This window comes from Melitaea cinxia, chromosome 5 (genome assembly GCF_905220565.1).
Source record: "Melitaea cinxia chromosome 5, ilMelCinx1.1, whole genome shotgun sequence".
Taxonomy (NCBI): domain Eukaryota; kingdom Metazoa; phylum Arthropoda; class Insecta; order Lepidoptera; family Nymphalidae; genus Melitaea; species Melitaea cinxia.
Window position 1 is genome coordinate 18,038,859 of NC_059398.1, and position 13,027 is coordinate 18,051,885.

Consider the following 13,027-nt stretch of genomic DNA (forward strand, 5'->3'; position numbering starts at 1 on the left):
GCCCTATTATAGTGCGTTTCATCGAATAGTTCCTATGGCGTTATGTTGGCCCCACTGAACTCCACTCTCTGTCAAATTCATTGCAACGAGAAGACGCGACCGCAGATTTTGTTTATTTTCATTTGATTTTTGACTGAAATCATGCCCAAAACTTTGAAAAGTGGTGAAAGAATGATGGTGTTAAAGGTGAAGACATTTTGTGAACGTGAAAAACGTAATAATCCCCCATTAATTCCTTTAAGATGTGTTCAGGCTCGTGTCGCCGCCATGACAGGTTAGTCAAATAGGGTTACCAGTAGCAGATAATAATTTCCTCACTTAAACTAACATTTTTTTTAACGGTAATTATTTTTAAGACCTAGGCAAGCATGTGTAATTGTGACTAATGTTGGTTTACGTATTACTTTGACAATAGATAAACCGCATATTTAAAAAAAAATAATTAATAAACCGAATTATTTTGTTTTAGGTATATCCGAAAAAACCGTGTCTAAAATCACTAAAGAAGGTGAGGTCGCAGCCAGCACTTCGACCAAGGTTTCAACACCACGCAAAACCGGCCCCCGGCCTAAAAGAATCGAACTGGATGACTTCGACCGGTGTGCTACAAGGCATAAAATACATGAATTTTATTCCGTAAAAAAGGAGTTGCCCACTCTAACAAAGTTATTGCATGAAATGAGAAGCGAGATAAATTTCAAAGGAAGTCGTACCACTTTGTGGAGAATAATGAAAGATATGGGATTTTATTTTAAAAAATGTGGATCCAAAAGAAAAGTTCTAATGGAGAGATACGATATTGTCGCCTGGCGTTATCGATACCTGGAAGAATTGCGAAATAATCGTCTCGGAAACCAGCGCCCAGTTGTATGTTTGGACGAGACATATATACATTCAACATATTGCGCCGGAAAATGTTGGCAAAGCGAGCAAGAAGAAGGTGTATTATCATCAGACTCCAAAGGGCCACGTTGGATTATCGTCCACGCAGGTGGTGCTATGGGTTTCATACCCAATGCTCAACTCATCTTCAGATCTCAGTCACAAGCGGCCGACTATCACGACGATATGAATAAGACGAATTTTAATAAGTGGCTTAATGAAAAGCTTATACCAAATCTGCCACCTCAATCAATTGTGGTGATGGATAACGCCTCCTACCACACAGTGCAGCTTAACAAAGCACCAACAATGTCAAGCAGAAAGACAGAAATGCAAAACTGGATAACAAGTAATGGTCTTTCTTACTTGCCAAGTATGGTAAAAGCCCAGCTATTTCAAATAATAAAGGAGCATAAACAACCGCCTGTTTATGAAGCCGATGTAATGTTGGAGGCGCATGGGCATAAAGTGGTAAGGCTTCCACCTTATCACTGCGATTTAAACCCCATCGAGCTGATATGGAGTGTCTTAAAAAGACGAATTGCTGAAAAAAACCTAGGTCAGGAAGCAAATAAAATCGTCCAAATCACAGAAGAAGCATTTGCAACGATCACCGAAGTAGAATGGAGAAAAGAATGTGAGCACGTGAAAAAATTGGAAGAAAAATATTACGCTGATGGCCAAGTTATTGACAGCGAGATGGACAGGTTCATAATTGAAGTGGGAGACGATAGCGACACTTCTGATGACGAAGATGATATGGAAGATGAAGATGACGACGATCTCTTGGGTATAAGTCCGTTAGATGAGCATCTTTTGCTTGATCATAATTATAATAAAAATTATCAAATTATTTATGCTTTTCATTACCGTCCTGATTTTTAAAATTACAACAATCGAATAATTTTTAAATATATAATCAGTAATAAGACCTTTGCACTTTATTCCGTATGTTTTTTTTTTGTTTTTAGTGTGCAACAAAATAAAAATAAATAAATATATTAGAATAACTAAAAAACGTGTATAAAATTACCCTTACTTCGAGGTAAGTTATTATAGATAATGTGGGAACACTGGAAAACATTACTGCCACATTAACGCCATAGGAACTATTCGATGAAACGCAGTATACATTACTTGGTCTATGGCGGTATGAATAAAAATGAATATGATTCGCTACTCGCTAGATTGGATTATCCCTAGAAGCAAAGAGTATATTATATGCCAAGAAGCTTATATACGGTACATCCAGTAGAAAGTTATGTGGTATAATACAACGTAGGTCGACGAAAAAAGCGTCAAGTAAAAACGCATTATTAGATATAGCTCGAAAAGTAGTTGTTAGATCTCAAATAAATTTAAATGGTACCAATTGGCACACACCACCTTTCGATTAAAAGAAAATTTGTCGAAATCGCTCCACCCAGTCAAAACTTCTGATGTAACATACATAAAAAAAATACAGTCGAATTGAGAACCTCCTCCTTTTTTGAAAGTCGGTTAAAAACATTATAAGCTTCTTGGATTATCCCAGGGCCTATTCTATTACACCTTTATTTTGCTTATTTTGACATAAAAAAATGAAATTATAAAAATTCCTAAAAATACCCCTACAAATATGACACCCGTAAAAAAATCCAACCCCACTTTTTTCCCCCTAAATTTGGAGAGAAAACCCCTAAGTTGACATCAGTGACTGCTGGCCTAGCACCGGTGCGAGGTGCGATACGCGAGCGAAATGCCGAACACGCACCGCTGAACCCTGTTTATACTATAGTAGGTACTCTATGGGTGAACCGGTCTGATGTGCATTATCTCGCCCATGGAGCATAGTCTCGCCCTACTAGCTTTCATATCAGTGTGACCAGATTTAGTCGATTTCAAATTTTTTGGCAGATTTCGAGGTACTTGTAACAATATCTAGTAGTTAAAAATTATTTGGTGTATTTTGATAGAATTCACGCTTTTTTCATTCGTATGGCAAACCTCTCGTTAAAATGCGAGGTATTCTCCTTTTCTTCGAATGAATTGTAACTATCTCTTTCTAATATTAATTATTCGAGAGGGAAAGCTGTTGTGGGAATCCCCATGTATTAAAAAAAAAATGACTAGGTAATTTTATTTTTAATTTTTATTCTTTTTGCAACCATTCGTGCCGTGAGTCAGTGATGTAAAAGTTACCGATTTATCAGTGAAACTCCCAATTTTAGTGAATAAATAACTAGAAAATGATTTTAGTGTATAATCTCCCAATTTACTCTATTTTAGCACATGAAACTTAAATTATACGGGTTTTGAGGTTTGTAGCACTGTTATTACCTAAATTTAACTGTACATAAAAGGGTAATTCCCGAGGGTATTTTATATAGGCCTCTTATTAAACAAGCCAATCTAAGCTGTATTTCATAGGTTCTAAGAATTGAATATTATTGTCCTTAGAACGTGGAGGCTTCCCACAGTTATCAGTTACGAGTGAAACACAAAATTTCGATAAAAGTAGAATAAGTTAAAGATTTTAAGAAATAGGTTTTAAAATCAAATTAATGGACTCAAAATAGCTTTATAACAATGTTACCCAACATAAAGAAGAAGAACCATAACTCGACATACCTATATTTCTGTAGATTTTAATTTTAAGTAATAAACATTGATTTGTCTTATTTATAGTGTTTTCCTTGTTCATCTTTAAGAACATTTATGATTCTTCGTTGTAACAAAAAAAAAATTCAGTAGATTTTTAGTAATTTTTCGTTTTCTTTTGGTAGAATTTAGTAGTTTTTAACCTGCACAAGCAGTAGATTCGTTAAATGAAATCTGGTCACACCGGTCTGATGTGCGTTTATGACATTAGATGAAAGTGTAAAATTGGTGTAAAATCGGAGGGAATTGTGTTATTAATGTGATTTTCATGATTTATTTTCGTGTTTTAGACTTAAAATACACTAAATAGAATGGCTTTATATTGTGCAAGTACGTATTAAACATAATACAACTGTAATAACAAGTTTTATTCGTGATTTTAATCGTGTAACAAAAACCGGTTGAATCCCGCTTTTATGAAGTATTTTATTTTGGTGTTGCACCAAAATGAAAAGAATTAAGTTTAATGCATATATATCTTTCTGCATACTCGTATTTTAAGACATTTGTTGTAAATATTTTTTACTGCGTGTTTGGATCTAACCTATTAACCTAGTGTCACCTACCTTTTCTAGTATCAAATGAAGTGCCCGAAGTCCCCGTGGTGTCCCCTTCTTCAGGGGCCGTGTTTGAGAAGCGTATTATCGAAAAATATATAATTGAAAATGGTGTTGATCCCATCAGTGGGAAAGATTTGAGAGTGGAAGACCTTATTGAAATAAAAAGTAAGTAATAATAGTAAGATTGTTAAACACGTGAATATCATAAATCTTTGCCATTTTGACAAGATACTGTATAATAAAAAAAAACTTACTGTAATATTAATATAACGTATACTGATGGAGCCATAGTATTTAAAGAAGAAGAAGAATATAATGTATACTCTATATGTACTAATTATTTATTAACACAACATTAGTGTAGTTGTTAAAGCCAGATATCAGGTTATGTATGTGATCGGTAGGAAAACTACAGAGTAGATGCTACTGAAATGAGAGCTAAGCACAGCAGTCTCCATCTAAACTTATAAAATACTGTGTACTGATTCATTGACTAGTATTTAAATAAATTAATGATGTAGGTAAATGAAGTTTGCTCTGCATCTCTCTTTTGTAATATGGTTGATAAGTAATGATTTTTTTAAATTCTATTAATACTACTAATTTATGCTTATTATATGTAATCACATTAATCTTTCTACAGCACCACCAATTGTAAAACCGAAGCCCCCCAGTGCCACATCGATCCCGGCCACACTGAAGAGCATGCAGGATGAATGGGACGCCCTCATGCTGCACACATTCACACAACGACAGCAGTTGCAAACTGCTCGACAGGTATAAGAACAAAAAGAATATAGAAATGAAAATGTGCTGCATTTTGGGGCAGCTTCACTTACTAATACTTCGCGCAACATTGATAAGAGCCGTCCGTGTCTACATTGATTTAGGATATAAAATATGAACACAAACAGATTGGTAATGTAAACTGAGTTGAATTTTTAGATCAGAGGTTCCCAAACTTTTTGTGACGTAGACCCCTTGCCATGTTTTTCGGTTTTGGATAGACTCCTTACTTGATATTGATTTTTGTAAATTTCTAACTGTAGTGATGTTTAGTGTTAAAAACTTAAAGTAAAAACACATGTTAAGTTTTATACATTTACTAATTGAATCTAAATTAAAACTACTCAAAATGAAACTTACAACTTACACAATTTTATAATCACTTCAGCCTATGGCAGTCCACTGCTGGACATAGGCCACGCAAGTTCGCGCCAGACATCCCGGTTTTCCACAATCCTCATCCAGCCTACACCGGCAATCTTACGTAGATCGTCGGTCAACAGTGGCCATATCTCGGCTGCGTATGTAAACATAGGCAGGACGCATTGCTCGAAGACTTTTTTCTTCAAGCATTGCGGAATCTTCGAAGTGAAGACTCGAAGAAGTCTGCCAAACGCCGCCCAGCCCAACCAAATCCACCTGTTGGCCCCCTTCTCGAAGTTGTTGCGGCCTAGTTGGATAGTATAACCTAGATAAATATAAATCTAAACAACTTAGAGAAGGGTACCATCGACCGATACCGGTCTCGGTATGACTTTGTTGTTAAACATAACTTTTGTTTTGTCCAAGTTCATACAGAGACCAACATGCTGGGTTGACTCGTTTAGGCCAGCCAGCATGTGGCCGAACTCATCCTACGTCTCTGCAAAGATGGCAATATCGTCGGCGAAACGAATTTTATAAACATACATCATATTTTTTTTTACTTTATAAGAACCTTTTACAAATAATGTATGTCTTTATATTATAAGATCGTATGATGTAAGTAAATAGGTACTGTATATATATATGTATACTGTATGTATGTATGTATGTATGTATATATGTATGTATATATGTTGAGATCTACTATTGTGGACTCTCATTTTCAATTCGGCCTCAATTTTTTTTTCTGCTGACATAGACTCCTTGCAGGCTGTCATAGACCCCTGGGGGTCGATATAGACCACTTTAGGAATCATTGTTTTAGATGAATTTGTTGTGTGACTGTCAAATTTAAGCTCGTGTCTGTGGATATAATAAGATACAATTTGATTTTTTTAGGTGACCTTTATTAATTAATTTATACTAGATTATAACTTTTCATGCAGATGCAGTTTACTGTTTTGTTTGGTTTGATAAGTATTTGTGATATTTTTTCTTTTTTCTGGACCTTCACTTCATTCTTTTTTAGGTCATTAACTGAAGGTATGCCTTTCTTTTTTATACTACTTTATTTAGTTTTCCATTTCATATCTTGTTTACTTTAAACCAAAACTGAAACAATATTTGTATGTTTTGTTATTAGGAATTAAGTCATGCGCTCTACCAGCACGATGCGGCGTGTCGGGTGATCGCTCGCCTCACTAAGGAGGTGACCGCGGCCCGTGAGGCACTTGCCACTCTCAAGCCTCAAGCTGGCATCGTCGCACCACAGCCAGCACACGTGGTAACTTATTTATTATTTAATCATGTTTTTTGTAAAACAACAATATTAGTCATTCAATTTATGATTGACTAGCCGACCCGTGCCCACTTCGTTGGGCGTTAATTATTATTATATTAACCAAATAACATACTTTAAAAACAAATTTTATAGCGCTAGTCGAAAGACTAATAAATTGTTTTCTAAGTGGCGGTAGATGGCGCTAGTTTATTTACCATTTTGATATTATATTTTAATCGTTTTCTTATTTACTGAATTTTTTGTTCAATTACAATGAAATATAGCCTATGACACTCCTGAATAGTGTAGCTTTCTGTTAGTGAAAGAATTTTCATGATCGGATAAGTATTTGCGAAGATTACCCCCTACATATAAAGTTATAAACTTTACCTCTTTATTATATTAGTATAGATTTATTATGACATACACATAATATTTGGATTTTATTGTTAGGGAAAGTTAATCAATTACTGAATTTATATCTGGGTAACTTTTGAGTGATGGTATAGTTTGAATCACGTCGGGGTCACCAGTTTGGAGATGCGGAGGTATAAGGTGTTGAGAATGACGTCCGCCTTCGAAAAGGGAGGATCCTCCGACCAGACGGGTGTTGTGTCTGGCGGGCTAACGCCCCAACGGTTGTTGTCGGGATCTTGAACACGTAGATAACTTTGATAGCGTGATGTAGGATACGTCAGTTTTTCTGTAGTTTGTATGTTGCGCGATAGATGTCGCTACAAATTATCTTTATTTCTATGCCAAAAAGATTAATTTAGTAACTGTGATCGTGACATGCTGTCGCAGGCGGAGGGCGGCGCGGCGGGCGGCGGCGCGGCGGCGGCCGGCATGTCGGCGGACGTGGTGGCGCGCCTGCAGGACCGCGCCACCGAGCTCACGCAGGAGCGCAAGCGGCGCGGCCGCACCGTGCCCGACGGGCTGGCGGCGCCCGACGCCGTGCGCGCCTTCCTCACGCTCGCCTCGCACCCCGTGCGTACAGGCTCGCATATCTATACATACATTACACTATATTTTACGGTACTAAACAATATAGCCACCCCCTCTCTTCCCGTGGGTGTCGTAAGAGGCGACTAAGGGATAACACAGTTCCGCTACCACCTTGGAACTTAAAAAGCCGACCGGTGGCGGGATAACCATCTGCTGGCTTTGAAACACACAGGCCGAAGACGGGCAGCAGCGTCTTCAGTGCGACAAAGCCAGTACTGCGGTCACCAACCCGCCTGCCCAGCGTAGTGACTATGGGCAAAACACATGAGTTCACGTTATTTTTGGCGTAAACTTGTGGAGGCCTATGTCCAGCAGTGGACTGTATAGGCTGTAATGATGAGTTATACAACTATACAACATTTTTAAATTTATCAGTAACTTACCTCAGTTTTTTCTATTTTATAAGTCTAGTGACTTACAGTGTTCACAATATCGTATATAACAGTAGTATGAACTAATCGCAACCCGCAGGGTCTCCACTCGGCCAGTGTGCCGGGCATCCTGGCGCTGGACATCAACCCGTCGGACCACAGCCGCCTGCTGACGGGAGGCAACGACCGCAACGCGACCGTGTTCAACAAGGACACGGAGCAGGTGGTGGCCATCCTCAAGGGTCATACCAAGAAGGTGACGCGCGTCATCTACCACCCCGACGAGGACACCGTCATCACCGCCTCGCCCGACCACACCATACGTGTGTGGAACGTGCCTACGTATGTATTGCAATATGACACCTAATTCACCTAAAACAAATTTTATTATAATGTTTTGGTAGTGACCCGCTCCGGTTTCGCACGGTTGCAAAAACTATCAGTCTTCCTCGACTATATTATGTATGTATTATAAATATAAACCTTTCTTTGGAATCTCTATTTAGTAAAGAAAACCGCATAAAAATCCATTGTGTAGTTTTAAAGATCTAAGCATACAGACAGCGGGAACCAACTGAACTTACAGATCTTTTTATAATAATTTTGTGAGTTTTTAGCTGTTTTTTTTTTTTTTTATTTAGTTGGTAATAATTAAACTTTAGAAATGTAAGTTTTTTTTTCTACATTTTGGACTTAAGCAAACTAAATATATTGGGTAGGGTGTACTCGAGTGTTAAAATATGGCTCACTAGGTACTAAATGTAGCTGATTAGTTACTGTCACTACATTTTTAATATGTGTTCATATTAAACAAACTCTTACTCCCCATGCTTTCTTTAACCAGAATCTAATGAGTAAGTCTTTGAAAGTAATTGTCTGGTCACAGTTACCATCAGGTAAAAGTTTTTAGGTAGCTAAGTTCATATAACTAATACCATGTAATACTGATTCTTCAGGTCGCAGACGACGGTGCTGTTGAGGTCGCACGAGGGTCCGGTGACGGGGCTGTCGCTACACCCCACGGGCGACTATGTGTTGTCCACGTCTTCCGACCAGCACTGGGCTTTCTCCGATATCCGAACTGGCACGCTGCTCACCAAGGTACCGTACTATGGCTTTTTTTACGAATAGGTCCGCAGACAAGATTGTGTCTAATGGTAAGTGGTTATCGTAACATATAGACACCTGCAAAACGAGAAGCATCGCAAGCGCGTTGCCGACCCTATACTTGACCCTCACAAGGAACTCTTTCCACCTTACTACAAATACTACCTGAAAGCCGTATACAGTTATTTAGCTGTGTATATTGTCTGTATGGTTGAGGTAAAGAGATAACAGTTTCACTACCACCTTGGAACTTAAAAAGCTGACCGATGGCGGGATAACCATCCAACTATTGGCTGTGAAATACACAGGCCGAAGACGGGCAGCAGCGTCATAGGTGCGACAAAGCCAGCCCTGCGGTCACCAACCCGCCTGCCCAGCGTGGTGACTATGGATAACACACATGAGTTCACACCATTTTTGGCGTGAACTTGTGGAGGCCTATGTCCAGCAGTGGACTGTGATAGGCTGAATGTTGAGGTAAAGGTCCCAAGACGGGCTGCTCAAGATTTTGAACAGGATATACCCTACTGATCGTCTTTTTGTAGTAGTTTTTTAAAGAAGTAATTATAGATTAAATTTCACCTACTCATATGTTTTCTTTTTATATTTCAAATTGTATTCGGTTTTACAGGTTAGCGACGCTTCTGGTGTTAGTCTAACAACAGCCCAGTTCCATCCGGACGGTCTGATCTTCGGTACCGGCACCGAAGACTCTCAAGTAAAGATCTGGGATCTGAAGGAGCAGAGCAACGTGGCCAACTTCCCTGGACACGCTGGACCGGTCACCTCCATATCATTCTCAGAAAACGGTTACTATTTGGCGACGGCAGCTGAGGATGCATGCGTCAAACTATGGGATTTGAGAAAACTGAAGAACTTCAAGACTATCCAATTGGACGAGGGTTACTCTATCAAGGAGCTGTGCTTCGATCAGAGCGGGACATACTTGGCCATAGCGGGCACAGATGTAAGGGTGTATCTATGCAGACAGTGGCAGGAGTTGAAAGTGTTCAACGACCACACAGCGTCTGCTACAGGCGTTCGATTTGGGAAGAACGCTCAGTATCTTGCATCTACAAGTATGGATCGTACCCTCAAACTATACGGCATAGAGTAACTATTATTTTTTCAATTTCTTTTGAATTAAATATATTCTAAACATGAGCAACGTGAGGGTAGATACCAGTGTTCCCAGTCATCACAAAATTATCGTAAACTTGACATAATTTGAAGCATTGTACCACGGAGTAGTATATATACTTCATGCGTTGAACGATCGTACATCCAACATTGATTTTGTCAGTTAACTTTTCTTTCAGGCAAACTTATGCGGGAATTGGAACCAACTTGTACTCCTACTATAACTCTAAATAAAGCAAAGTTTAAATACTCTGATATTGGCAAATCCGCAAAGGAGCCATTTCAAGAATAATAATAATAATAATATGTGACAAAAAGTTACGATAAAATGAGTTTTGTACAGTAATTATACTATTATAGTATTTTAGATATGTTTGATTTTCATTGTAATTTGTGCGATTTAACTATCATTTATTACCCGCTCGATGCATGTAGCGCCCCACGAGTGGTTTATTGACCTATAATTATCCTTATAGTAATTTTCTTATATATAAAATTCTCGTGTCACAGTGTTACTTACAATACTCCTCCGAAACGGCTGGACCGATTTTTATGTAATTTTGTGTCCATATCGGGTAGGTCTGAGAATCGGTCAACATCTATTTTTCATACCACTAAGTAAAATTTTAAGGAAGGAGGTCCCCCTTGGGGTTAATAACATATATGGCAAATGGGCTATGGCAACGTTTGCGAGGTCACCTATTGTTTATATAATTTTAACACATTCACATGAAATCTACAGTAATATCACATAATCTAATGTCAGTGCTGTACCGTGAGGTATATTCGACCCGTTCATATTCATTAAAAAAGTTTTCTGAAGTAAATTTGTGGCCAAATTTTAAATGAAAATAATTTTGAATAAAAAAAAATTGAATTGTGTAAATTTAGTTAAAAAGTTAAATTTTTTTTTTGTGGCTATTTTTCGAAAATCGATAATTTCACGTCACTGTGTCGATCAGACGGGCAAAAGTTTCTGGGAACACTGGTAGATACATAAGCTACGTATAATTTTAGTATAGGACGTCATTCTAAATTTAGCCTCTCGATAAGACTTATTTTGTAAATGTGAGTTCTTCCGTATGCGAGTGACCTTATTATGATTGGGACTCTTTATTGATAACTAGCTGACGAACTTCGTAACCGCAAAATTTTTTTTTCGTCATCGTTTTTTTTTTAATGTTCTTTTGTACAAACGTTGTCTTGACAATAATGAGCACGATAAAAATATCAAACTTATGTAGTTATTCGCAAGTTACTTACGTATATACATTTTCTCATTTTAATTATTGACCAAAAAACTATCAAAATTATAATATTACTTGATTTCCTTCAATGTCAGTTAAAATTCTGGTGTAAAATATTTCCATTGTTTGGTGATGAACAGAGCTGAGGAACATGATTAAGACTGCGTATTGTTTGCATTGACTTCTTTATAATTTACAAGAAATTTATGTCAAAGCTACTTCTTTGATACTTGAAATTAATTTTTATAGCCATAGAGTTATCTTGATATTTTATAAAATCTTCTAGTAAATAAAGGAAGTGACGACATTAATCTTGTTTTATTTTTAAGTTTTTATGTATGATTGACAAACAAACAAGTTGAGAGACAGTTTTTTCTGTTCAATTTCGAACATGTGCTCGTAATTTAACTGTTCGTAATCAGAACGAATATTTTTTTTTAATATAGGAACCGGACTTACGACGACAAATTGACATTTTCATCTCTTGTAACTTTTGTAAATAAATAAATATACCTTATATTTAAAAAAGTCCAGTTTTAAGACTTAATTGGTACATATATGTAATTAAAATTTAACTAGCCGTGCTCGTGACTTCGTCCGCGTGGAATAGTGAATTTAAATGTTCAATGTGATTCTTTAAATTGGCATAACTTTTTTATTTATGAACCGATTGACATGAATCAAACACTAAATGTTAAGCAGAGCATGTCACAATATATTAGTAAAAAAAACCACACCTGAATCTTTCTGAGATTAGCGTGCACAAACGCATAGACAAACAGGCAAAAATTCTGACAATCATTGTTTTGGGTGTTATTTGCATTGACAAAGGTCACAATAATATTTTTTTTCTCATATATCTTAAGTGTAACAGCGACCCGTTGCATTTTTATTATATGTATTGATGTTCAAGTATTATGTAACGCAAATTTCAAAGATTTAGTCCCCCCCCCCAAACGTTACGTAACACCCACATTTGACCATTTTTATCCAAATGTCAACTATGTTGCGCAAACCACCAAGATGTTGTTAAAAAAATCGCGTTTGCGGTAAGAATAAATATATATATAGGGTTATATATATATAAAAAGACCCCTTTTAAAAAAAAGCGAAAGGGCTCTAAGCGGCGATATCAAGATGTGTTAACAGATAAAGGATAAAAAAAGGTGTATTATTCTTTTTTTTTTTATATCACTAGGTCGGCAAACTAGCGTACGGCTCACCTGATGGTAAGCGATTACCGTAGCTTATAGACGCTTGCAACACCAGAAGCATCGCAAGCGCGTTGCCGACCCAATCCCCACCCCCCCTCACCCCAGGAGCTCTGGTCACCTTACTTATCTTCTGTAAGGTCGAGATACTACCCCACTCGGACTGCTCCAGATTTTGAGCAGGATATTCCTGCTGTGCCCTACCTTAGTTGCGTTTTCGTTTTAACCATCGAATTCCACTATTCTTATGACAAATTTCTATTCGCAAATATTTATTTAAAACTTGTGCTTTATTACTTAAGGTGTAGCAGGTCCTAAAGACCTATTGTAATCTGCTGTTCAGGTTTAATTTAGTTAGTATAACATTTTAATTCACTAATATTGTTATCAGTTACTAAATAATAATTATGTAAGGATTGAAATAAAATTAAAA

At 37.2% G+C, this 13,027-nt stretch overlaps 3 protein-coding genes across 3 annotated transcripts; all 3 read left to right on the forward strand.

The window, feature by feature from the left end:
- On the forward strand, positions 1 to 882 carry LOC123653905 (the record flags this gene model as incomplete). Its single annotated transcript, XM_045589881.1, has 2 exons — positions 1 to 274; positions 470 to 882. Coding segments are annotated over exons 1-2 (546 nt in total), but the record flags the coding sequence as incomplete, so codon positions are not given.
- Positions 883 to 1,068: 186 nt separating this feature from the next.
- Positions 1,069 to 1,767, forward strand: LOC123653906. Its single transcript, XM_045589882.1, has one exon. The coding sequence runs from the start codon at positions 1,069 to 1,071 to the stop codon at positions 1,765 to 1,767; it is 699 nt and encodes a 232-aa protein (XP_045445838.1).
- A 1,943-nt stretch (positions 1,768 to 3,710) lies between these two features.
- LOC123654109 (pre-mRNA-processing factor 19) lies at positions 3,711 to 10,507 on the forward strand. Its single transcript, XM_045590070.1, has 8 exons — positions 3,711 to 3,852; positions 4,098 to 4,247; positions 4,726 to 4,859; positions 6,376 to 6,516; positions 7,318 to 7,500; positions 7,990 to 8,231; positions 8,846 to 8,990; positions 9,628 to 10,507. The coding sequence occupies exons 1-8, from the start codon at positions 3,834 to 3,836 to the stop codon at positions 10,111 to 10,113; spliced, it is 1,500 nt and encodes a 499-aa protein (XP_045446026.1). The 5' UTR covers positions 3,711 to 3,833; the 3' UTR covers positions 10,114 to 10,507.
- Positions 10,508 to 13,027: the final 2,520 nt, after the last annotated feature.